Source organism: Lemur catta, chromosome 18, assembly GCF_020740605.2.
Source record: "Lemur catta isolate mLemCat1 chromosome 18, mLemCat1.pri, whole genome shotgun sequence".
Classification (NCBI taxonomy): Eukaryota; Metazoa; Chordata; class Mammalia; order Primates; family Lemuridae; genus Lemur; species Lemur catta.
This window is the reverse complement of record NC_059145.1, coordinates 42,549,793-42,577,229: the sequence shown is the minus strand read 5'-3', so window position 1 is coordinate 42,577,229 and position 27,437 is coordinate 42,549,793. Positions and strand designations below refer to the sequence as shown.

Sequence of the window (27,437 nt, the reverse complement as noted above, 5' to 3'; positions counted from 1 at the left end):
GTGAAGAAAACCAACAAACTAACGCACCTGGAATGTTCTTTCCTTTTCTTCATACATTTCTTCCAGCTTTGATCTCAGTTGTTCTTTTTCCTGGAAAGCTTTAAACTCCAAAATTCTGGTTCTTTCAACTTCCTCAGCCATTCTAAAGTAGTCCGTCTCTTTGTTGTGAAGGGCACTTTGGACTTCTTCCAGGCTGTAAGAATAAATATCACTTTATAGTATGCCAAAGGACCATAATCACAAAACAGCACTCAAAGTTAGATATTGGTTCCCCAAGCCCAGAATTTTTATTTGAAAGTATCACTAATCTTCAGTCTTCCCCTACTGATGGCAAGAAGACAGAAAGTGCTGTATATCAGATATGCCTTTTCTTGTTGTTTTACCCAAGACTTTCATTTTGGAAAAACTCAAATCAGCTTTTAAATAATAAAATTTAGAATGAAGTTTCTTTTAGATTCATTCTACTTGGAGCAAATGTAATTTAAGTATCATTACAGTCTGCACGGTTTTATTCAGTGTCCCCTATCTTAGAGTAACCATTTCTGATTTAAAAAACCAGTCCTCGAGAGAGTAGGACACTAGTTATTTCTTCAAGGACGTGCTATTCAGAATTAATACACTTTATGTAACCATCAATTGAAAAGAAACATAAGAAAAAGGTTATGTAACTATCAACTGAAAAGAAATGTAAAAAACAAGGTTACTATAGTTATATAAATTTCACTGACTTTATAAAATTGTTTGGATCCTGTAAGTTTCCCAAAGAGAACAAATGCTTTTTATTTTACAATGCATATGAAAGGTTGGTTATTGAAATGACGTAATACATAGATTTAATACCAGCTAATTTAAGGCCAGCTAATAGCTGTTGATTACCGTAATACAAAGAATTTAATACACCAAAGGCCAGCTAATTTCTAGGCAAGTTGTTTTCAGACTACATTCTGTGGAATTCAGAAGCACAGGGTAGGGAGAAGGGCACCGATGCTCTCCCAGTTCATTTGGAGCAGCTCTGCATTCGTCTTAGGTATTTTGCTTTAGTTGGATCGAAAGGCTCTGTGACATGGCAGATGCTGCAGTTGCTGCCCCCATAGCTAGTCCCCTGCTTCTTCCTTGTTTATAAAAACTCAATTTTATTTGAGGGAGAAAGATATGGGGGGGGAGGAAGCACATTCACTTCCCAAGAGGTAAATATAGTGACCGAGCATGGTCATCTATATCCCACTGCCAGATATTGGTTTTCTCAGCTTGTCCCAAAGGTGTGCCATGTGTGCCTATTCTGGCCGAGAACACATGCTGATTCTTGGGGTGTTCTGAGAAAAGAAAGCCCCTTGAACCCACCTGACTGCAAGCTGTGACCCTCTTGTGGAGACACAATATTTGGGGCTGCAACAGCCATCTTGCGGCCAAGGATATGAGAAGAATGGGAAGCGTCTAGGTCCCTGATGGCATCACTGAGTCAATGCACCTCCAGACCTCTTGTTATGTGAAATTAAACAGCACTTGCCTTACTTATATATATGGATAACATAATGTTTAAAATCACTGCTGTAGGCTGGGACTGAGAAAACAGTGTGCGCCATGTGCTGGAATGTGATTCACTTGCCCACAGTGAAGTACGGGCTTCTGTATGTTCCAGAGACAGCATATCACTGTAGACGCTTGGTTACTAGACTGAAATAAATTACATGCCAAGTTAAATAGCTTTTACTCTTTTTGTTAGAAAATATCCTCAAATGGATGTTAATTCTAAAATAGCTACAATTCGACTAACTATGTAGCTGCATTCTCCAAGATGCTGTAAGTGATCTGGGTTTCTATCCTAGCTTTACCACTATCTGACTGGCAGCCAGTCTCCGAATTGCTCATATGTAGATGAAAAGGTTGTTTTCACATGTATACTCTTTGATTCTATGAAATAAATGACTCAATGGCCAGGTGACAAATCTTTCACAGATTGGGTGGTCTTTGTCAGCTGATCATTAAAAAGAATTTTTAATGATCCATCAACATGTGATTTTTGACATATTAACTTGGACAGAGTTTAAAAAATTGGATGACAGTACTGTAACAAAACTCCTTCCATTGCCATTTACTTACTATGTGAATAAGATTTCTCAGCATTTACTATAAAAACAGGAAAAAGGAATAGAATTGATACTGAATACTGTCTCATTCCAGAATTAAGTACAATAAAATAATGAACTAATTGAAGAAAAAAGTATTAGGATAAAATGTACTGAGAAATGCATGTCCACTGAAATTTTCCTAAGTATAATAATTATTGAAAAAAATTTACAATAAATTTAGGATAATTTAATTAATAATAATTATAATGAAAATTCAATTGGGAAGAAATATATTAATAACACTTGGAGCCACATGAATAAATTTTTACAAATTACTTTCAGTTTGTATACATATTTCATGGCTAAGTAGTATGGTAGCATAATCAATAAAATTTTTTCCAAAAATAAATTAGGATAAAATTCTACAGGGTATAGAATGGAAACTCAGTTTCAAGGGAAAAAGGAACAATGGAAAATTCCAGACTTAGGAATCCATTCATGTATTTTTAAAATAGAAACTAGCAGATTAGTTACTTTTAAAAGACTAAGAGCTTTATTTTCAAATGTCACTATTTTCAATATGTCAGAATGTCTATCCTTTGCAACAATTTAAACTTATAATGAAAAATTCTAGCTATAAAGTCAACTTCAAAAATAGGTAAGAGAGTATATGGTGTTTCAAAATTCTTTTAGGAGGTATAATAAATAAGCAAAAATGGTTGAGGACCTCAATTCCTGATGAGGAGCATCTATCCAGAGAGTCCAATATCTTCCTCATGTTGTTTTATCATTATATTTGTTAATAACCAGTTTACTTATTTTGAACTCGGCAGAAAATACAATATACCTTGCTCATCAAAGAATGAGGCAACTTATAAGGTTATATAAATTAATATGGAAACTATATGAATAAATTAAAGAGACCCAAGGTCTGGACCAGAAGAAATCAGAATATTATCTATGGGAATCAGAGGGCCTCAAGGTTTTAAATCAGAAGAAACCAGAAGTAGAAGTGAAAAGGAAAACCTGGTCAGTTATCTTGTTCTCATTGTCCATGAGAAGAAAACTCTTCAGTTCCTCAAGGGCAGCTAAGCTTTTCCTGACATTTATCTCTTTAAGATTTCTTCTGGAGTAGCTTCACATGAGAAATCCCTTTAGCAAGTGTTGTTAGGAAAATAATTTTGCAAACATCTATTATGTTCACATATTACTACAGAAGGAAAAACATTACCTACCTTGTAGATATAAATATTTTATCCCGTTAGAGGAGAAAAGGAAACAATTATCAAGAATTTGAATTACAAAATAGTACACTTACTCTGCTTTCATTTTCAGCATTTCCTCTACTATTTTACTCTATAATAAGAAAAAAAAAAAGAAAAAGATGGCTTAGGTTCTTAAATAACACTGCTAAAAAAAAGATTGAAAGGAACCAACCCACTCTCTGTCATGTTAATAAAATCAAGCCAATATCCTTTTCCACAATACCAGCTATATACACATAAAGGAAATACCTATTTACAAGACTTCATGCACATGCCCTCTAAGGCCTCAAACAGGCCTTCATACTTGCTTCTAAATGGAGAACTGGGCTGGGCGCGGTGGCTCACGCCTGTAATCCTAGCCCTCTGGGAGGCCGAGGCAGGTGGATCGTTTGAGCTCAGGAGTTCGAGACCAGCCTGAGCACGAGCGAGACCCTGTCTCTACTAAAAATAGAAAGAAATGATCTGGCCAACTAAAATATATATAGAAAAAAAATTAGCCGGGCATGGTGGCGCATGCCTGTAGTCCCAGCTACCCGGGAGGCTGAGGCAGTAGGATCGCTTAAGCCCAGGAGTTTGAGATTGCTGTGAGCTAGGCTGATGCCACGGCACTCACTCCAACCTGGGCAACAAAGCGAGACTCTGTCTCAAAAACAAACAAACAAACAAACAAATAAATAAATAAATAAATAAATAAATAAATGGAGAACTGCATGTGAGTACGCTAAGCAGTAGGCTCACCATCTAGCAACGGAGACAAGTTCAATTCTCAGCTATGTCTAAATACTGATGGTAAATATCATGCTAAACAGTTGGAATGTAGAAAAGACAGGAATTTCAATAGTAAAATGGTTACTTAAAATATATATAACCATAAATTACTAACTATAAACGCATTGCTCAGATAATAAACTACTATGTAAAAAAAAATCATACTTTAGCAAGTCTGTCTTTGATAATCTCTTCTTCTTGTTCATTCTTCAGCTGCTGATTGTCTGGATGATTCTGATCACTACATGGATTCAGAGGAGGGACAGGAAAACAATGTCAAGTATATTCAAGCAGCAATTTCAAAGCTATTACATGCAGCAATGCTAAGTTGTGTAAAGAAAAGGTAACTATGGTGACTGGGTCAAATTAGCACAGTTAATAATGTGATCAACATATAGGGATGAAATAAGTCACCTCTGCAGAACTCAGGATTCCTCCTAATACAAAAGCAAGATGAGGCCGGGCACAGTGGCTCATGCCTGTAATCCCAGCACTCTGGGAGGCTGAGGTGGAAGGATTGCTTGAGCTCAGGAGTTCGAGACCAGCCTGAGCAAAAGCAAGACCCCATCTCTACTAAAAATAGAAAAAATTAGCTGGGCATGGTGTCCTGTGCCTGTAGTCCTAGCTACTTGGGAGGCTGGGGCAGGAGGATTGCTTGAGCCCAGGAGTTTCAGGTTGCTGTGAGCTAGGCTGACGCCACAGCACTCTAACCTGGGCAACAGAGTGAGACTCTGTCTCAAAAAAACAAACAAACAAAAAAACATAAAAGAATAAAAAAATAAAAATAAATAAAAAAACCCCAAAAGCAGAGCTGGGAAATATAATCAAGGCTTGGTTGAAAGTAAAATAAAGTCCAAGACATAGTTAAGAGGTAACATCTGAAGATCAAATGTGAGCAAAAAGGGGCTGACAGAAAGGGTCCCAGAACCTGGTACAAATGCAACTAGCTGAGAGGGAGCATCTTTGAGGACGGGGAGGGCTGCTCTGGCCTCCGCTGAGCCTGACTCCTCCTTTGCTTGGATTCCATAGTCAGTTGGCATTTTCTGATGACCACCTTGGCTTCCCAAGTATGTGGACACCAGGAAGAGATTCCCTGGGCACCAGATATGTCCTCATGGAAAAAGAATGCTCCCATATATAAAGCAAGAAAAATACATTCTGGATGATACATCCATTTCTGAGTCTGACCACATAAGTTGAGTTTCTGTGGGCAGCCCCTGGACCAGGAACACATTACCCCTAGAGAACCTGTCTGAACGCTGTACACTTCTTTAGGAATCTCTCACTGGGAAGTAAAAGAACATTTTTTGAAGGAAAACAGAAGTTACAGTAAAGTTTCTTTCTCTCAACAGATCTGGCAGCCTAGACAAAAATAGAAATGAGATCTTAATGAGGGAAACACCCCAGATCATTAGGGAAAGATGTGTTTTCTATGTACTAATCCAGGGATCAATAAACCTTTTCTGTCAAGAACCAGATAGTAAATATTTTAGGTTTTGGGAGCCATATGGTCTCTGCCACAGGTATTCAACTTGGCTATTGCAAAAGCAGCCATAGCAATATTTAAATAAAGGGGCATGACTATGTCTCAATAAAACTTTATTACACAATAGGCCATGGGCTGGATTTGGCCCCTGGGCTATAGTTCGCCTCCCCCCCCACCTTTTTTTTACAAAGAAGATTCTGTAGCTCTTCATATAAGGGACACGAGGCTATAAGATAAAGCTTTTTTTTGTTTTTAAAAAGACATCTTTATTCAAAATCATGATCAGACTATTATATTTAGCAATCAATAGAATGAGTGCAAAAACAAACAAACAAAAAACCTAAAACTACATTAAAACCCTTTGTTGGAATGCTTTACACTTTCCACAGAACAGAAACTAAAATAACCTAGTATATCATTAGTTACAAATAGTCCTCAAGTTTCTTGCCCATACACATGAGTATTGTCTAAAACATGTCTTATTTGTAGAAGCTAAGCCCTGACACCACTGTGCTTGGCTGAGTCCACAAATCTGTTGTAATCTGTAGCTTCCCTGTCACTTCTCTGGCTCTGCTCTCCTGCTAAGCTTTGTTTCTTGGCGGTAGTTAAAACCTTTTGTCACTGCCACAGCTACTGCTACAGCTACTGCTGCTGGAACCACCTGTCAACCTGAAAAAAAAACTCAGGACGGCCTCTCCACAACAAATGGGGTTAGGGTTAGGGTTAGGGTTAGGGTTAGGGTTATTCCCAGAACAAATGGGAATAACAGCGGGATTGCAATTCCATGGTATGCAAGCTAGGGTGGGCCATCAGTGTATTTGGGGGGGAGGAAATTGGGGCAAAGGGGAAGAGCTTTTAAAGACAAAGAAGAATTCCACGTAAGCTTTAAAATAAAGTTCACTGGTCACAGAAGCTCATTGCAGAAGTTGGCATTTGTTCATCGGTGGAGACAGCTGTTGCTAGGCAACTGTCGGGGTGCAAGCAGCTTTTCTGAAATACTGTAGCCCTGAGGAGTTTCCTGTGATAAGCCCTGTTACAGGGTTCATGCAGGAGTGGGGCATGTGGAACCTGCAGGAGTTTCTTGTGATAAGGTATGTTATAGGCATGTGCAGTGAGAGCTGCTTCTTTGTGGTCTCCTGGTTCCATTTTATTAGAGTTTTGACACAAATGATTCCATTTTGGCAATGGCAACTTTCACACGACTTAGCCCCGCTTGGTTTCATGGCTGGTTTGGCAAAGTAGTGGCCACTACCACCACAGGGGCCAGAGCTTCTGCCTCCGAAGTTTCTTCCCTTTATGAGTCCAAAATTGAAGATTGATTGTTATAATTGCCAATATCATTGTACCTTCCATCACCTCCAAAATTGCTTCCATCATTACCAAATCCATTGTAGCCATCCCCACTGCCACCATGTCCACCATCACCACAGCTGCTACCAAAACCACCACAACCACTGAAGTTTCCTCCATGACCAAATTTGTCATTCCCACCAAAACCACTTCTACAACCACCTGCAAAGTTTTCACAACCACCCCAACCTCTTTGGCTGAATGAAACACTAGTCATTTCTTTTTTTGACAGGCTTTCCTTACTTTACAGACGTAGCCATGCAGTTTATGGTATTTTTGAATGACAATCTTATCCACTGAGTCGTGGTTGTATCGTCAAACGTTATAAAAGTAAAGCTCCTCTTCTTGCCACTGCCTCAGTCAGTCATGATTTCAGTCACCTCAATTTTCCCATGCTATTCAAAATAATCTCTTAGGTGATGTTCTTCAGTGTTTTCTGTAACGCCACCAACAAAGATCTTTTTCACAGTTAAGTGAGCACCTACTCTTTGAGAATCTTCTCTTTAGACGGCCCTCTTTGGTTTCACAAGTCTTCCATCCACCTTGTATGGCCTTGATTCCTGGCTGCCTCCACCTTCTCCACAGTGGCATAGTGACAAAGCCTCTGGAGTGCTTGGTGTTTTCGTGTCCCATTACCACACAGTCCATGAGTGTTCCCCATTGCTCAACATGGCTCCTCAGACTCTCTTCAGTTGTTTCAAAGCTCAACTGTCCCATGTAGAGCTTCTGCAGCTATCTGGGCTAAGAGACTCCGACTTAGACATGACAGCAGTGTGAAGAGATACTTTAATAATGCTTCCTTTGTGGCATCCGTGGGCAGAAGTAGCAAGCTAATGACATATCTCTGAAATAAAGTATTTCTAATTGTGGTTTTACAAATGATCTAAAAACATTCTATGTTCTATGCTCACACTAACTCTTGATAAAAGACAGTATTTTTCTTCTGTATACTATGTATTAAATACAAGGCTTTTCTTTAATATGACTGGACCATGGGGGCGGAGCATATGGAAACTAGGTGAGCAGACTGTGGGTTATCTGCATCAGAATCATCTAGAAGGGGAGGGAGTTGCTTGTTAAAATGTACATTTCTGGGCTTCACTCCAGCCCTACTAAAACAGATCTCTGATACTCACTAAAATTTGAAGAGAACCATTTAGGAAGAGATTGTTAGCATAGCTGCCATTACTATCTTCAAATCTCTGTTGTCTCATTTAGGTTTTGAACAGTGCATTTAAGGATGCTTCTGGACAGAGCTGGGGAGCTGCAGGAGTGGACAAGCTTCTGTCACTTTCTGGCACCTGACAGCAGACACCCTTAATCTGGGAAATGGAATTCAATAAGGGGTTCTATCCCAGAGACTCCCTCTTTAATTCAACTTTCCACAAAATTTTACTTGCTACTCTGATCTCCAATCCCTCACTTGGAAAGTTAACAATAGGCAGAATCATAATTCTACTTTGTGTGCTTAATAACTTTTATTGAACACCCCTCTACCAAGCACTGTAACTGGTATTTTATACATGTTATTTTTAATCTTTAAAACACCTTGTGAGGAAATTACCATTTTCCTCATTTTATTCCTAAGAAAACAGAGAAACTATGAGGTTAAAAAATGTGTCCAAAATCATAAAACTTTTAAGTGTAAGAGACAGGACACCAAGTCTGGATGTGGTTGCTCCTGACACTATGTTATGCAACTAAAAAACTGCCTTAGCTGATGCCAAAACACACACATAGAGATGCCTAAAGCCAAGGGAATGCTCCTCTGTAAAATGCTAAGGATTTCTTCTTGTCCTGCACAGGAGCTTTCCCTGGACCATGAGTTATAAAGCAAAGCCAACTGATAAGAAATTTCCCCCCTTTCTGTAGGGATTCTTGAATTCTTGTCTTGTTGACTTTATTTATTCTTTAAAAAAAATTTTTTTTTAAATGAAGTCATTTGGCTCAAGTATTTCATACATTTTAAATTCATTTCAGTAGCTTTACAATAAATGCAACAATGCAAAAACTCACTGCAGAGCACTGCAATGGTTAACAGATCAGACAAGATTCAAAATCAACCAATGGAGCATCTCCTGGATTAGTGAGAAATATCCTATTCATTGTGAAACCAATTCTAACCTCATTCATTTAACTATACCAGGCAGGTCAATATTTAGCCCATAGTTCTGGTGGCTCTTTCTCACCTACTGTCCTTTTGCCTTTTGATATCATCCAGCTGACCTTGCAGGAGCCAGTTTTTCTCTCTTAACTGCTGAGATTCCAGGCGTAGGTTTTCCATTTCACACAACTGCTCCTGATAACATATCAAATAATGTCTTTTCAAAAAACACATTATAAAAATTTATGACTAAGACTCCAAAAGTAAATACAGCAACAACAAAAATAAATAAATGGGATTTAATTAAACTAAAAAGTTTCTGCACATCAAAGGAATAATCAACAGAGTAAACAGACAACCTACAGAATGGGAGAAAATATTTGTAAACTATACATCTAACAAAGTACTAATATCTAGAATCTACAAAGAACTGAAACAAATCAATAAGAAAAAAACAAATAACCCATCAAAAAGTAGATCAAAGACATGAACAGAGTTTTTTCAAAAGAAGATAGACAAATGGCCAACAAACATATAAAAATATGCTCAACATCATTAATCATCAGGGAAATGCAAATTAAAACCACAGTGAGATACTACCTCACCCCTGTCAGAATGGACATTATTAAAAAGGCAAAAACAATACATGGTGCAGATGCAGTGAAAAGGGAATGCTTACACACTGTTGGTGGTAATATAAACTAGTACAACCTCTACGGAAAATGGTAAGGAGATTCCATAAAGAACTAAAAGTAGACCTACCATTTGATTCAGCAATCCCACTACTGGGTATCTACCCAAAGGAAAAGAAATCATTTTATAAAAAAGATACCTGCACCTGAATGTTTATCACAGTACAGTTCAGAATTACAAAGATATGGAATCAACCTAAGCACCCATCAACTGATGAGCGGATCAAGAAAATGTGTGTGTGTGTGTGTGTGTGTGTGTGTGTGTGTGTGTGTGTGTGTGTGTGTATAAACATGCCATGGAGTACTACTCAGCCACAAAAAGGAATGAAATAATGTCTTTTGAGCAACTTGGATGGATCTGGAGACCATTATCCTAAGTGAAGAAGTATCTCAGGAATGGAAAAACAAATACTACATATTCTGACTTATAAGTGGGAGCTAAACACGGGGTATATATGGTCATAAAGTGGTGTCATGAACATTGGAAACTAAGAAGGGGGAAGTGTGAGAGGAGGGTGAGGGATAAAATATTACCTATCATGTACAATGTTAACTATTCTGGTGACAGGTACCCTAAAAGCCCTGACTTCAGCATGATACAATTCATCCACATAACACAAAACACTTGAACTCCCTGAATCTATTGAAATAAAACAAAACAAAACAAAACAAAACACATTATAGTAGGCTTTATTTAGCTCCCCAGGGCCATGATCAAGACAGGTATTACTCTCTTAAGCTCCTATACAGAACACTACACTGGGTATTGCAGGAGAAAAAGCAGACTGTGCGACAAGCTCTTGGAGGCCTAAAATGGTGATTCATGATCATGTTCATAGTGTCTCAAATATAGTTTCTTATCAATATCACATAATTCACTAAAATTCCTTTATGAGAAAAGATGATAGAAAGTCTCTACTTTGATAAATATTCTCGACTATGTTTCTATTTAATAGATTCTAAGTAAAAAAAATAAACAAAAAACTGATGCCACAGCCCATCCCTCAAAATACTTAATTGTAGCCTGAGCACTATAGTGAGACCCCACCTTTACAAAAATATGAAAATTAGCCAGGCCTGATGGCACACACTTGTAGTCACAACTACTCAGGAAGCTGAGGCAGGAGGATCACTTGAGCCCAGGAGTCTGAGGTTACAGTGACCTAGGATGAAGTCACTGCACTACAGCGTGGGAGACAGAGCAAGACCCTGTCTCAAAACAAACAAATAATAAAAAAAAAATGACAAACAAAATTTAACTGGATCATAACTTGAAAATCATAAGCATAACCATCCAGAAGAAATAAATATTTGGCTGCAAGGAATGTCCTTTTGGATTCACTTGCCTACTGACTGATTTCTTTTAACCTGATCCAATTTCTTCTAAGTTTCAAGATCATGCCAATCTGATAGCAGCCACATTCCTGAGAGCATATTGAGAACTGCCCTAAATAAAAGAGGTCAGGAATGATCCTCTCCATGAGAAACAAAACTTAAGAATGACACTGTCTTTCTTTATATACTTCACATCACTTGATTAAAGTGAGCAAATTTTTTCTTTAAAAATCTACTTGTAACTGCTGCTAATGGAGTACATATTCTGGGCAACCTGAATCTATGCAACCTGAATCTAGCAGGTTGCAGTCCTCAGCTTGGCCCAAATAAATTCTCTGCTTATGTTAAAAAAAAATAATTATAAAAAATAAAAAAAAATAAAGTGAGCCAATTACGTTCCTAAACAAAAACTCAGTGCAGAGCAATGACCTCACAGGCTAAATGCTCTCTTCTGTGGAGCATCACGTTCTCCCAATTCCCACACACCTACACAACACCTACCCAGACACTCTACCACACACCCGACCCCTAAACCATATGCACACCCTGCCACTCACAAACACCATAACCCCAAGTAACTGGGTAAAAACACTAACAGGAAGCTTAAGGAAATGGCAAACAAGAAAATATTTTGAATTTATCATAGACTAAAACAAATCTCTCTAATATATAAAGAATGCCTACAAATCAATAAGAAAAATCTAACAATAGAAAAATCGGTAATGGATATAGTTCACAGAAAGAGAAAAACAAAAGATACTCAATTTTACTCCTAATAAGAAAAATACAAATTTAAAACTAACTGAGAAAACAACATGCTTTAACTATGAAATTGACAAAGACCCAAAAGTCAGACAGCACTATGAGGTGAGGTTTGAGGAAACAGGCTCTCTCCTTCATTGCTGAGAGCGTAGTCACTGCAGCCTGTATGATAAGACATCAGCATGTAAAAAGTGAATGGAGCAGGGAGAGAAGAATGCTTACAGACTTGGTTATGTATGCAATGAAAAGCTCTAAAAGAACCGGCTACCCTGGGAGCCTCCAGGGACAGCAACCTTGGTAGACTGGTATCTGGGCTAGGAGGAAGACTCTTCTCTGTCTACTCTTCAGTTCTATGCCTTTTGAATTTTGTATTCTCAGTAACTATGACAATGCTGCTTATTTTTAAAAATTAAGTTTACATGACGATGCTGCTTACTTTTAAAAATTATATTTACTGGCTTGACATGGTGGCACATGCCTGTAGTCCCAGTTAGTTGGGAGCCCGAAGTAGGAGGATTGCTTGAGCCCAAGAGTTCCCTGTGTCTTAAAAAGAAAAAATTTTGGCCGGGCGCAATGGCTCATACCTGTAATCCTAGCACTCTGGGAGGCCGAGGTGGGTGGATCGCTCGAGGTCCGGAGTTCCAGACCAGCCTGAGCAAGAGCGAGACCCAGTCTCTACTAAAAATAGAAAGAAATTATCTGGCCAACTAAAAATATATATAGAAAAAATTAGCCGGGCATAGTGGCGCATGCCTGTAGTCCCAGCTACTCGGGAAGCTGAGGCAGTAGGATCGCTTAAGCCCAGGAGTTTGAGGTTGCTGTGAGCTAGGCTGATGCCACGGCACTCATTCTAGCCTGGGCAACAAAGCAAGACTCTGTCTCAAAAAAAAAAAAAAAAAAAAAAAAAGAAATAATTTTACCCAATTACCTTCATTCTGAGGATTTCAGCATTTTTGACTTCTCTGTCTTCATTTAGCATTGTTACAAGGTGTTGCAAAGAAGTCTTAGAGGCTCTTCCATCTTCTATCTCTTGTTCTTGTGTTTCCAGAAGTTTTGCCAAATGTGTTGGAAAATGAGGTGGTGTTTTAGGACTCTAAAATAAAATCATATCTCATCCAAATACCCGGTGTTAAGTGATGTTAGAAAGGTTTCATTTTAAATGTACAAGTATATGCTAAGCACACAGAAAATACTCAGGCTATTTAGCTTATTATTCTAATTCTTGTCCAAGTAAAACAAACAAAAGATTGGCACCATTATCAAGTAAAAAGCAGACAGAGGGTATTGTGCAAATCTTTTTCTTAAAAAAACAAAGCTATGGCCTTAGTAATTTCCAAATTTTTATCATTCACAAACTGTTCATTCCTCCTGAAATGCTTTTTCTGAAAAGTACCTGGGGAGCTTCACCAGCAGAATCCATCACATGCTCTAGCTGTCTCATTTTGAAGTCATATTCATTCTTCTTCTGTTCTACTTCCTCCTTCTTTTGGTTTAGCTGGGAAAATTAAGATTACAAGTTAGAAAATAAGATGGGGCACATGGTCCAATTAAAAAAGATAAGCTTCCCCATCACCAATCATCAGAGAAATGTAAATTAAACCACAATGAGACATCACATTTCACCTATTAGAATGGCTCTAATAAAAAAGATGAAAAATAAGTGTGGGTGAGGATGTGGAGAAAAGGGAAACCCTTGTTGGGAATGTAAATTAGTACAGCCATTATGGAAAATGGTTATGGAGATGCCTCAAAAAACTAAAAGTAGAACTACTATATGATGCAGCAATCCCACTTCTGGGTATATAGCCAAAGGAATTAAAATCAGTGTGTTGAAGAGATATCTGTACTCCCTTGTTCACTAAAGCATTATTCACAAGAGCCAAGGTATGGAAACAACCTAAGTGTCCATCTAATGGATGAATGGGAGAAAATGTGCTATATATACACACTAGGATACTATTCAGTTTTAAAAAAGAAGCAAATTCTGTCATTTGTAACACCATACCTGAACCTGGAGGACATTATCTCAAGTGAAATAAGCTAGGCACAGAAAGACAATACTACACAGTCTCGCTTATATGTGGAATCTAAAAAAAGTTGAATTCATAGAAGTAGAGAATAAAATGGTGGTCACCAGAGGCTGGGTGGGGGGTTGGGAGGAAACAAGAATGGAGATATTGGTCAAAGGGTACAAAGTTTCAGTTAGGAGGCTTAAGTTTTTGAGATCTATTGTACCACATGATAACTATATTTAATAATAATTGCTCAGAGAAGTTTTAAATGTTCATACCATCAAAACAACAGTATGTGAGGCAACAAATATGTTAACTAAATTGATTTAATCATTACATAATGTATACATATATCAAAACATCACACCATACCCTATAAGTATATATAATTATTATTTGTCAATTAAAAGAGACGTTTCATAGAATGCTACTTGTATAAAAAAAAGAAAAGACAAGCTTCCCGTGGTATACAGAATTATGCTTTTTACATTGCTTTTTCATTGCTTGATTAATAATTTGAAAAGCATTAAGATTAAAACAAAACCATGGCAGTTTTTAAAGTAATAAAATCTGAACTCAGGGCTGCTTTTTGTGTATGTCTAATTTGGTTGCTACTATAACCCAATCATCTCCTTTTCTCTCATAAATTTATACCTTTTAAAATTTTCTTTTAAGTTTCACAATAAAAGAGTTATTTGAGAAAAATATGAAATATAAAACAACAGCTGCCAAAAAGAAGATAAACGTCAGCCACAACATCCCCACAGTGGTTAGGATGTGCTGCCACATGCTAAAGACCCAGAGGAGGTGGGGAGGCAGCCAAGCAAGTCTCACCATGTGCACAGACCCAAGTCATTCTGATTCCAAGTTTATAATCCAGATTGCCTAAACATTCCATTAGCCTGCCTCTTGTAACATAGAGAAATTAACCAGGGCAGGAATGTCGCGACAACCTTAACTGTGAATCCCTTCTGTCCCCCATCTTGAGTGACACCTCAGTGCATCTTACCTTGTCCTGAAGTTCTTGGATCAGGGCATCCTTCTTGGTCACTTCTTCCTGGGCAGACTGCAACAACCCTGAGTGTTTTTTTGAGGCCTCTGTGAGCATGTTCAGCTGCTCAGTGGCATGAGCCAGGTCCTCACAGAGCATATCCCTCTGTTGGGGGACAATCCCCACAAAGGAAGAATTTCTTAATTGTAGTATTCCAATAAGGATTTCCAAGTCATTATTAAGTACAATTTTTAAAAGGTTAGGGAAGTTTTATGTAAAATCCTCCCTCCTTTTTTTGGCTTGTGTCCTAATCCATTCAAAGACAAACCAGCGAGTTAATATTTAGGTGAACAGGTTTAGAGATTAACATGATTACAGTAAATTCATATAGGTATCGCAACTGAGAGTTTAATTACACTCTCCTCTCACTCCCAGATCTAAAAGCTCATCTCTCTTTCCTGGGGAGGACTCCGGGAAAAGGGCCTGAGCTGCTTGTCTCACGAGTTGAGTCCTTTTACAGTGGAAGGTAAACAGCTATAAACAGTTGGGGAGGGATTCGGCAGTTCCCCAGACTGTGACACTGTCATAGGCCATCAAAGTTTCAGGGAGTCGTTTTATAAAAAGTGACACAGAGAATTAGAAGTCCTGTAGGTTGCATACATAATTCCTATGGATGCAGTGTATGTAACTCCTACAAAATTAGAGCAGAATCTGTTTATCCTCCCTTTCCCTTACAAATGTAAATTTATGTATGTATGTGTGTACACACACTTTAAAATTTGATATACCACAAACAGTTTTCCCTGTACTCATTCTTTTATTATATCATTCGTTAAAAATCCTATTTATGTTTTTAAAGTGGTTATTGTTGATATATAGCAAAGCTATTCTTTTTTAATACTTAATTTCTTTTCATATTCCTTAGGAAAGTTTTATGTCCTTAACAGTTATTATATATTCTTCCCTAAGGTTTTTGTACTTTTGATTGTTTTTGAGAATGGAACTTTTTCGTTCCATTATATTGTTAAATGATTATTGATGGTATACAGTAAATATATGTTTAAGACTTAATTATAACTGATTACTAAACTCATTATTCTAATAGATATTCAGGCAATATTTTGGAGTTTCCACACAGACATTCATACCCAACTGCAAATAACAGTACACTTTCTCTCAGTTTTTATAATATTTGGGTTTCACTGTTCTCATCTTGTGCTGGCTGGGAACTCATATTGTTGAAAAACATTGATGTATAAACAATTAAAATGACAATTCACAAACCATTGTCATAAAAGTAAATTTTAGCTAATAAAGACAGAAAAGAAGTACAAAGGGAATGTGAACTGGCTGTTTACAAATCGATTCCACTTGAATCTAAAATACTTCAATATTCCTAGTCATAATCTTTTTAGGAAGAAATGACAGAGAGAGAGAGAGAGAGAGAGAGAAGGAAGGATATGAAGATGGAAGAAGGAAGAGCTTTTAAGTAAACTGCCGAGTTTTCCTTCATCATTCAGCTACTCCCACTCAAATAGCTAGATTTCTCTTTTTATTTTGGCAATAGGCAATGTAGAACTGAATTTTACACATTTTATACATTGTATAAGACTTTAGGTTGTGGCTTTTGCATACTAACTTTTCAACTGGCCTCCTAAAACTAGTCCCAGCTAACATGCATTGAGCAATTTACAAGGTGTCAGATAGTGTTGTAGGCACTTTGCATGTATTCATTTCATCTTCACAACACCCTATGAAATAAGCAGTACTGTTATCTCTATAGATGTGGCAAATGAAGCACAGAGAAAAAATTTAACTTCCCCAAGGTCACAGCCAGAATTCCAACTCCACAGCATGTGGTCTTTATAACTTGTTACTATTCTACTCTTATTTTCCTTTTATTCTGATGTTAGTTGTTTATTTTACCCTTCTTACATTGCATATATGTTAGCACCTTCAAATCCTTTCTAGGATGTAGCAGGATATAAGCACTAATTATTGGGTATATCCACCTTGGATATCTATTCCCACAGGTTCTCTAAGTTCAAAACTGGTCATATATAAAATGCATCTCATCAATTTTCCCTGGGCCTCTATTCTCTTCATCTTAGATGTATGCAGAACCACCTTTGGTCTCTCAGGCTAGAAACCTTGGTGCCCACTCTGCCTGCTTCCTCCCTTCACAGCATATATCCAACTGGACACCAACAACTGTCAATGGTAGCTCTGAAATACTCCCAACTCTATCTCACTATCTCACTCACTATCCCCACTAGCACTTCTTAGCTCAGATCTCAACATCTCCTGTCTGGGTTCAAAGTCTATGCAGCTCCAGTTTCCTAAAAGATACAGCTGATGTTCCTCAAGAAGCTTACTACACAGGCTCAGCCTGTCTCCATCTCAGCTCCTGGGTCTCAAGCTGGCCACCCTGACTGCTTACTGTGCTAGAGACACTCCACACACATTCACACTGCCAGGCTTCCCTCCCTGGCAAAGTCTTGTACGAATACTATCTCCTCTGGGAAGCTCTTTGGAATTTCCCCAAGCAGAATTTCTCCACTGCCTCCCTTTTCTGTGCTTCAAGGTCATTTATTATATCATAATACATATATTTCTTAAGCTACACAAGTAATTGTGTTTCAATTATTCTTCCATTCCCAAATACCTGGCCAGGTACAGGTTGTACAGTAGGTGGATTCAATAAATACTTGTTGGTTTTATGGGTAGCATACTTTAGCCAAAAAAAAAAAAAAAAACCAAAAAAAACCAACCAACCAACCAAATACCCCTTATATCTAAAACAAATGTAGAACAGTTTTAATAATGGATTGTCATCTGTTTGAAAAAAGGGAAGACTAAAAGTATACAGGATTTGCCTAAAGTATCTCTGGAAGGATACACAAGAAACTGGTAACATTGGGTGGTTAGGGATAGGGAGGGGTAGGAGGAAATGTATGTTGCTTCTGAACCATGTGACAGTACTGCTTAATTTTTTAAAAAGGTAAATTTACGTGAACAACAACAAAAAGAAAAACTTTTAAATATCCAAGTAAATGTAGTTTCCACTCTGCTCCCCTTACATAAAGGGTGGTCAATTATAGGAACCTTAACATGCTGTCAGCACAAATGAATAAAGATAGATTAACTAGATACAAAATAATAATTTTAGTGTTAACTCTTAATTGCCTGACTACCCTAAGGAAAAGTGGCTCTAATTATTAATTACTCCTTTAAAAATCTTCTATTTATTCACTAATGACCTTTACACACAAATAAATATATTGACAAGTAAAAAGCCAAACAAAAAATTCTTAACATCTACCTCTATATCCTCAGAGAGTATTCTCAGCCTAAGGGTTTCTTTCAGATTCAGAATGTCCGATTCCTGGCTCTTGATCAATGCTTTGCTCTCCTCTTTGTCGACCAAAGCAGAGTTGTATTTGCACTGTAGAAAAGAAAGTCATGATACAAGAGCTGTCTGTTTTATTATCTGTTTATTTGTAGATTAAAATATCAAGCATGAGTCTGAGTTCCAAGCTGATGACTAGATTAACACAAGTTAATTCAATAAATACTTGCTGAATGAAAGAATGTAAGAACAAATGCATGAATGGTGAACAAAAATGAAAAAAAAAATCTGTGATGACTTTTCCATCGTAGGAGACTGCCTTCAGAAATAAACATGGAGAACAGCAATCTCCTAGAGTAGAAGAATGAGGAACATTGACAAAAACCTTTGTCTTGACCCAAGCAGAAGAGAAGCATCAACATTCAACATAGATATATGCTGGCAAAATAAGTAGTTACTTTAGGAAATCACATCACATCCATTATTGGAGAAATAAACTCATTTTCTATATGATTAATGTCTCTGAACTTAACTTAAAAAATGTGTTATTTTTTTCTCAAAGCAACTAAGGAAGACCACATCAGCCTTAACTGTCACAGCCAACAACCAGTCTGTTTCTTATTCAGTTTATATCAGCAATTCCCACATGGTACACAGAGAACATTGTCCCAGGTCAGTGAAATCTGAGAAACACTGCAGTTTGCATTGCCTCCCGGAAATGCATACTATGCCTTAAATTTAACATCTTGTTAAATTTGACTGAACTTACATTTATGTCCTTCAGTTCTTGCTTTAGGGTGTCAATAGTTTCCATTTTCTCACAGATTGATGTTCTTAGCTCCTGGATCTGATTCATAAGGTCAGTCACAACTTCCTGATGAGCACAGAAACAATATTTTCATGTCCAAGGACAGTCAAAAGGAGGTAATTTTTAAATGATAAATCATTTACCTTTACTAATGGCAACATAAGAAGTCAATTTTATTTTAGCAAACCATCCTATGTCTCATTATTATCAATTTATATTTTAATGGCTTTATGCTATTTTCCCTAATCATGTGCTTTGGTTTTATGAATGAATAAAAGGATTTTATACCAAATTTTACACATTTTTATTTATTTATTTATTTATTTATTTTGAGATAGAGTCTTGCTCTGTTGCCCAGGTTAGAGTGCCATGGTGTCAGCCTAGCTCACAGCAACTTCAAACTCCTGGGCTCAAGCCAATCCCCCTGCCTCAGCTTCCCAAGTAGCTGAGACTACAGGCATGTGCCACCACACCCAGCTAATTTCTTTCTATTTTTTTAGTAGAAAAGGGGTCTTGCTCTTGCAGAGGTTAGTCTCGAACTCCTGATCTCAAGCGATCCTCCCACCTCAGCCTCCCAGAGTGCTAGGATTACAGGCATGAGCCACTGTGCCTGGCCTATTTGTATTATTCTTGTTAAAGTCAACTCCAGGCATTTGAGAATTTATAAAATGGGACTTAGAGTCAATAAGAACGGGTCACACTAATAACAGCATCCTAATTAAAAGAGTTAAAATAACTCTTTATAGGGTATTAGCAATGAAAAAACCAAGGTAAAGAATGTGGTAGTAAACAGTACTCTAAGATGTGTTTTAGAAACATACCATCCTGGGCCGGGCGCGGTGGCTCACGCCTGTAATCCTAGCTCTGGGAGGCCGAGGCGGGTGGATCGCTCGAGGTCAGGAGTTCGAGACCAGCCTGAGCAAGAGTGAGACCCCGTCTCTACTAAAAATAGAAAGAAATTATCTGGCCAACTAAAAATATATATACAAAAAAATTAGCTGGGCATGGTGGCTCATGCCTGTAGTCCCAGCTACTCGGGAGGCTGAGGCAGTAGGATCGCTTAAGCCCAGGAGTCTGAGGTTGCTGTGAGCTAGGCTGATGCCACGGCACTCACTCTAGCCTGGGCAACAAAGTGAGACTCTGTCTCAAAAAAAAAAAAAAAAAAAAAAAATAGAAACATACCATCCTGAGTAATATAGTAGTTTGCACCTGAAGTTATGTGGAAAATGAACTTAAGAGGAAGACTTCATTCTCTAGCAACCTTGGAAGATGAACAAGGCCTAACTACATATAGAAATGCTAGCTATCAGTCACCCTGGAGGTTCAAGATGGGACAGGAGAACAGAAAGTTAAACTAGCATTTATTAAAAAAATACAGAAGAATTTAGCTTCAAACTCCACCTACCTTGTTAGAATCTCTAGACTTTTCCAGAGAACTGATCACTTTTTCAGTAGCAAGCAAGCTCTCTTCTAGTTTCTGTACTTTTGCCATCTATGGGGAAAAATAAACATTTTTAGAAAAACAATTAAATCACAAAGCTAACCTTACCACACATAGATAAACTGAAATCTGATTTTCATATTATAGAGATTACACTAGGATGAATACTTGAAAATGATAAATTGGGTTGAAAGACAATGATTTTGTGGTCTCTACCAGGAGATACCAACAAATTATGCTTATAGCCATCTGGGAGTTAGAAAAACAACAGTTGAAAAATAATAAAACCAGCTCCGAATTCCACCTTTTCTAAAAAAATTAACTTCCGACATCCAAACGCTGAAACCGTTTTTATAATAAACTTCTTTAGACATCAGGAATAAAAGTTACTTCAAATTCTTGAAATATAGTAATAGGAAATTTACCTGCTGCTCACACTTGGCCATCTCCTTCTGTTTCTCCTGACGTACAGCTTCAAGAACTTTTAAGATTTCTCTGGAAGAGAAGAATTATCTTTTACCCCTGACTTCATGAAATGGAAACAGGAACTGAGTCAGTACAGAAGAGATTAAATGCAATGTAAATGAACTTTATTAGACACCTACTTGGTGTGAGACATTATATTCCATTGGAGATCAGAAATTTGAATCCATTTCTTCAACAACTATTTAATGAGAACTTATTTTTGTACCATAACTGTTTATTTTTCTTCAGAGTGTTTTGTATTCCCTAACATATATAATACAGTATTTGTTTATTATTACCCATCTCCCTGTGCTAGAATGTAAAACCCACAAGAACAGGGAAGTTTTTTTGTGTGTGTGTGAATGATGTAACAGGGAAGTTTTATTCACTGTTTTACCTCTAAATGTGCTGGCATTCACCAGATCAGTGCCTGGATTGTTGGATATCACTAAACATTTGAATGAATGAGAAAATGTTAATTGCCTGTCTCCCAACCAGATATACACTCTATGTTCACCACTGTATACCCAAGGCCTAGAGGAGAATCTATCTCATAGTAAGAACTCCATAAATATCTATTGAATAAACAAATTCTTCTCATTAGAGTGATTAACAGCCTATTTGCTGAGGCTAAGAGAGTCACTGAGGTTACTAAGGAAAAGAACTTGAAGAGAGAGGGAAAGTAAGATAATGGACCAGGAAGAAAATAGAGCAGCTAGAAAAAGAATAGTAGAGACAGAAATAAAAATCAGTCTTTACCTCTCAATAATAAAAGGAACATTTGGAAGTCATCTTATTATATATAGACTGTGATTTATTTACAGAAGGCCCTGAGTTCTGATCACCACTGACTACTATTCATTTAAAAGCACAATAGCTACTTGCTGGATGTTTTGAAGAATTAAGTTTCTCTACATACCATTTATACAAAAGAATCTGACATTCATTTTGGAATGCTTTTAAAAAATAACTCTTTACAGGGTATTAACAATAAAAAAACCAAGATAAAGAATGTGGTAGTAAACAATAGTCAACTAATGGAAAAGATAAATAGCACTCACTTAGAACTATTTTCTTTATCTTCTTCAAACTGTAATGATAATTTGTTATTGCGTTCTTTTTCTGCTTCAAAAAGCTCCATCAAATTCTAAAAGACAAGGTTATATTAGACTTTAAGTAATTGTTACTAGCAATGTGTAGTCCATGCACCTTCTATGTGGCAGGCATTGTGGGCAAGTATGGAAAGTTAGGGAGAGGTCAGAACAGTCCTTGCCCTACACTCAGGAGAACAATCATAGACCCAGGACAAATTCACCAATTACCAAAATCCCTCTTAACTTACATTCAGATCAGATTTCAGAGTTTCATTTTCTTTTCTGCAGTTTTGGAGGTTTTTTGAAAGTTGGTCAGTTTCAAACTTCATTACTTCTTGTAAGTTGTCATAGGAATCCTGTAGGCAGGCTTTCCTCTCAAGAAGCTTTTCATTTTCTAATCTTTACCAGAAAAATATTTTTACAATGGTAAATGTAAATATTTAATATATTTCTGCTAGTCAGATCATCTTCAGTAAACTATATCCCATCTATAGCCCATTCCAAACTTACCTAAGCCTTGACTGATGTAATACTTCTCAAGGACTTGTGTGAAATGTCCATAGTACACAAATACACGAGATATACTGGATCACAGAGGAGTTTGATGGAAAAGGCAGGTGGGAGCATTAGCCTGTAGCCATCACTTCCTCATTCCCTTTACCACAGTTTCAACTGGCAATCGATTGTTTAATTGATTGGCAATTTACAGATTAGACTCATTTATGGGTTTCCAGATCTAGCCTTCATGTAAGCTAGGCACTGGTAGTTAATTTCCAAGTTTTGTCCATAGCTCAACTCCAGCCACTCATCACATATGCTCTCAGCTCTAGGGAGGTTTTTGAAGATGGTAAATTGGCTTCGATTTGAGCAAGAGAGAAAGTTGCCTTGGCAAAGAACAATCTACTGCTTTTTTGGTTTTCATTCTCTTGTTCTCCTTCCCAATATAATGTGGCACCCCCAAGCACCCAAAGCTCAGAGAACTAGCAAACAATCAGTCTGACCTCTGGACCATCCAAAACAGATGTCTTAGCTTATATACAGAAGGTTATTAGACATAGAACTACCTGCTGTACTAACTCAAAGCAGAGCAGAAGCAGCAAATTACAAAGTGGTATAATCAGTTGCTAAAAGATAGATGTATAGACAATAGAAGGTAGGAAAGAGGAACATATATATGTATTTATGGTATAAACTATATACAAAAAGTAGGCAAAATAATTCAAGAAACACATCGCAGCGTTGTGCTGTTTCTTTCAGAGGCCTTAACAGCCTTTGAGGATCATGATGGAGCACAAGCAGCCCAATAAGTGATGTACTCAATGTTAAACCAGAGACACTGAGAAACATTAAATTGTGTCCAGTGTATTTAAAAAGTTAGGAGGTACTTAATACCTAGAATTTAAGCACAGCTAAATATACTGGATTCTTAACATTTTTGATGTAGTTCAACTCTGACATGCAAACATAAGGAAATTAAGATCCAATGAGATTAGAGAAGAGACTTCAAAATAATCACACAAAACCAGTTTGTGGTGGAGCCAAGATTAGATTCAGTGATTCAGAGGTTGAAACAAATGCCAGGTATAAGAAAATACAATAGTGCACCTGTGGTAAATTACCAATAAATTATCTATTTTGTTTGTTTTAACTAGTTTGAGTAGTCCTGGGTTACAGGCCAATCAAGTCACTTGAGGGCAATGCCTGTGGTGGGGAAATGGAGCAGGTGGAGGAGGCTGTGCTGACCCAGACAGCACATCCGCTCTCTACAGAGAAAGGAGTAAGTTACACAGTGGCTGATGGTTGCCAGGCAGGAATATGGGCCTAGTGCCACCAAATTGTCCGATTTTTCAAGAGGATGCTGAAATACGATTTTTATATGAAAATACTCAATTTCTAAAATGCTATGTTAATTTTTTTATTTCAAAAAATTTATGGAGTACAATTTAGTGTGACATGGATAAATTATATCATGCTGAAGTCAGGGCTTCCAGTGTACCCATCATAACAGCACATTGTACTTGACAGAGATTTTTTTTTTTAACCACACTGGAGCTGGGCAAGGTGGCCAATGCCTCTAATCCTAGCTACTGGGGAGGCCGAGGTGGAGGATCACTTGAAGCCGGGTGTTTGAGACCATCCTGAGCAACACAATATAGTGAAGCCCTGTTTCTTAAAAAAGAAAAAAGCAAAACCCACAGTGGGCAGGCCCAATAAAAACATATGTATAAGTGAAGTGGGTCTGCAAATCTCAAGTTTTCTTCTTCTCTTTCAATTCCTTGTTCTGTATCCAAAAACACTCAATAGCTACAGATTTTTTATTTTTGGAGACAGAGTCTCACTCTGCCTCCCAGGCTATAGTGCAGGGGCATCATCATAGCTCCTGCAATCTCAAACTCCTGGGCACAAGCAATCCTCCTGCCTCAGCCTCCCAAGTAGCTGAGACTATAAGCATGCGCCAACATGCCTGGATAATTTTTCTATCTTTCTGTAGAGACGGGATCTCGCTCTTGCTGAGGCTAGTCTCGAATTCTTTGGCCTCCCAAAGTGCTAGGATTATAGGCGTGAACCACTGCCCCCTTCACATCTTAGATTACTTCTATTTCAAGATTACCAGCACCTGACTAGCCAGCCAGCTTCTGGCGAGTTACTGTGCACAATGGTAACAACTATTGTTCTGGTCTACCTTGCACTGTCCCTTTTTCTATTAAAAAGACATCTTTCCCTGCGGAGCAGGCACATTACTATGTTGGCCCAGTGCATCTCAAACCCTCAGTAAGTGACTGGGCCAAAGGTGAGCAGATGACTCAAGCAAAACCAATTCAAATTATCCTTGGATTAATATCTGGCTGTTGAGAGAGAGGGGTTCTTTGCAGGAGTTCCTTGTCACATAGAAGAAAAGGAATGTCCTCAATAGTAGTAGAGAATAAGAGCAACATGGTGAGGGGAGGAGGCAGAGAGAGAGAGAGAGAGAGAGAGAGAGGGAAAGAATACTGACAATATTGTTTAAGACTCAGTCTAGTTTGTCCCTGAAACCAAAATCACTTCTGGGGCTTCTCAATATTGGGAGCCAATAAATTACCTTTTCTATTTGTTTAACTACTTTTAGTTGGGTTTATAACACTTGCAACTTGAAGTAGTCCTAGGTTACAGCAAATCAGGAAACTTGAAACTGTAAGAGAACTCTACCTGACATTATCTAGTTGAAGCTGTACATGCACATGTCTTTCGGAAAGTTTGTTGAGTTCTTGCTCCTGATTCTCTTTGAATGAACTATATTCCAATTTCACTGAAGTAAGCTCCTTGTCAGCAGAATGAAGAACTACTCGCAGGTCATGCACCTCGCTTTTCAAAACTAAAAAACAAACAGAATAAATTCTTAACATGTTATAAGAATTTTTTATAAAATAAGCAAATTGCTGAGCAAAATGGCTCATGCTTGTAATCCCAGCAGCTTGTGAGGCTGAGGCAAGAAGGATTATTTGAACCCAGGAGTTTGGGACTACCCTGGATAACATGGTGAGACCCCATCTCTAAAAAAAAACTTTTTTAAATAAAAAATTAGCTGGGTATGGTGGTGCACACCTGTAGTCCCAGCTACTTAGGAGGCTGAGGCAGAACGATCTCTTGAGCCTAGGAGTTCAAGACTGCAGTGAGCTGTGATCGTGCACTCCAGTCTGGGCAACAGAGCAAGGCCCTGTCTCTTAAAAAAAAAAAAAAAAAAAAAAAAAAAAAAAAAAGCAGGCAAGTAAATTTGATAGGTACTATTCCCACAATCAGCAAAAACAAGTTGAAGAGATCATTTTAAGTAAAGATGCTGTACAACTAATTGGCAGGTACCTAGGAGCACTGACATTTCTTTTTTCTTCGTCTCTGTTGTACATGGTTTTTAGTACAATTTTACTGAAAAAGGATGAGTTAACATTTCTCCCTGACTTGTAGGTCACTTGATATTTCTAGACTTCTACTGTAGAATGTGCATCAAAACTCTTAATATAAAGAAAAAAAATCAAAAGGTTTAACATACTTTAAGTGCCCTAATCTTAATTATTGAAAATACTTTGGAAATGTACCAGAACTTTTCAACATGGGTTAAATACTTCTGGTCTTTTTCTTTTTTTTCAACGAATCCCATAACAGATTAAAATACTTCTGGTTTTCTAAGGAAACCCCAACTATAAATAAAATTAAATAATTTTTTAGATCAAAGAAAATAGAATGGCTGTCTTTTGTTTTAGCTTTATTAAAGCTACTGCAAATACTATGAAATAAACTGAAAAAACTAGGGATCAAATGATACTCCCACATCTACAAAGGTGTACAAACATATAACTTATGCTTTATTTTGTCAATATTAAAACACTCAGCTTATGAATTTAGGATACTTCATTTTTAAAGCAGTTTAATTAAAACTTTAAGCAAACATTTATATCATTTGTTTGTGGGAAACCCTGGAGAAAATTACATTTTATGGTATATTATTGTTACTCACCACTGCCATACAAACTCAAGTCTGGTCATCTACCAACAAGAAAACAACCAAACAGAAACACAGGAAAAACATTTCTTTATATGAGTAAAAAGATCCTGAGTTACAATATTCCTTCAGGTCACAAAGCTCCTAATTGTTTAAACTTACAGTCATTCTTAGTTTCAGTGTCTTGAAGCTGCTTTTCAAGGATATTCAACTGTGAGAGAAGCTCTTGCTGTTGTTTGGTCCAATCAGTTCTTTCTGATGTGAAAAGCTTTGAGAAAGAGATACATTTACTGGAAAAGGAATTCTAGCATGCTAAGATGCACTCCAAATCATTAATTTCTTTGTTTTTAAAGTCTAGTTTTAAGGTCTCTCAAAATTGGCTGTCCCCGTGAACTATACTGAAGATGATCAACAAAGTAAAGGATCACTGCAAGAACACAGACTGCCATCTTGCCTCCTTCTGCACACAAAACAAGGGATCCATTTGCACTACAGACTAAGTGGACCAGAATTCAAACTATGCATGTCTGCCTCATTATCAGAGAAACATGCTAAGTAACAAAGTAGAGAATACAACTCAAGTAAGCCTTGACTAAGTCTGTGGGAAGGCATTTTCCTCCTTTAATACTCTTACTTTGAGCATGTTTCATACATTTTCTGAGGCCATGCTCTCTTGGTCTTACCTCCTGCACTTGGGTAGAATGATGTTCCAGTTTGTCAACATGCTGCTGAAGCTTTAGGTTTTTGTGCTCTTCTTCATCTAACTTAACTTGAAGAGCACTCATTTGTTCCTGCAACACAAAAATTTCAGTCATCAAAAATTCTTTTAATGGAATTCCCAAATGTTCCACCACTTTTTTCATTTTAAAGAGACAAAACAAAACAAACTCAAAACCTCATATGAACAAAGGTATCAAAGGCCTATTTGGAGCCAGAAAACAATGTCAAAAGACTATGTACTAATGATTTTTC

The 27,437-nt window shown here is 37.4% G+C and overlaps 1 protein-coding gene and 1 pseudogene across 2 annotated transcripts in view; both read right to left on the bottom strand.

The window, feature by feature from the left end:
* KIF15 (kinesin family member 15) overlaps nucleotides 1-27,437 on the bottom strand; it is a 66,563-nt gene that overhangs the window by 1,653 nt on the left and 37,473 nt on the right. The window contains exons 18-33 of one of the 2 annotated variants that reach the window (XM_045530996.1): nucleotides 27,149-27,256; nucleotides 26,628-26,733; nucleotides 25,178-25,343; nucleotides 22,240-22,390; nucleotides 21,959-22,044; nucleotides 20,858-20,927; nucleotides 20,397-20,483; nucleotides 18,953-19,057; nucleotides 18,157-18,279; nucleotides 14,853-14,999; nucleotides 13,225-13,326; nucleotides 12,760-12,924; nucleotides 9,128-9,237; nucleotides 4,268-4,343; nucleotides 3,388-3,425; nucleotides 28-193 (exon numbers count right to left, since the gene is read on the bottom strand). In XM_045530996.1, the coding sequence (XP_045386952.1) occupies nucleotides 28-193; nucleotides 3,388-3,425; nucleotides 4,268-4,343; nucleotides 9,128-9,237; nucleotides 12,760-12,924; nucleotides 13,225-13,326; nucleotides 14,853-14,999; nucleotides 18,157-18,279; nucleotides 18,953-19,057; nucleotides 20,397-20,483; nucleotides 20,858-20,927; nucleotides 21,959-22,044; nucleotides 22,240-22,390; nucleotides 25,178-25,343; nucleotides 26,628-26,733; nucleotides 27,149-27,256 (1,806 nt within the window). The remainder of the gene's footprint in view (nucleotides 1-27; nucleotides 194-3,387; nucleotides 3,426-4,267; nucleotides 4,344-9,127; nucleotides 9,238-12,759; nucleotides 12,925-13,224; nucleotides 13,327-14,852; nucleotides 15,000-18,156; nucleotides 18,280-18,952; nucleotides 19,058-20,396; nucleotides 20,484-20,857; nucleotides 20,928-21,958; nucleotides 22,045-22,239; nucleotides 22,391-25,177; nucleotides 25,344-26,627; nucleotides 26,734-27,148; nucleotides 27,257-27,437) is intronic. The other variant, XM_045530997.1, reaches the window with a different exon arrangement.
* On the bottom strand, nucleotides 6,317-7,702 carry LOC123623659 (annotated as a pseudogene).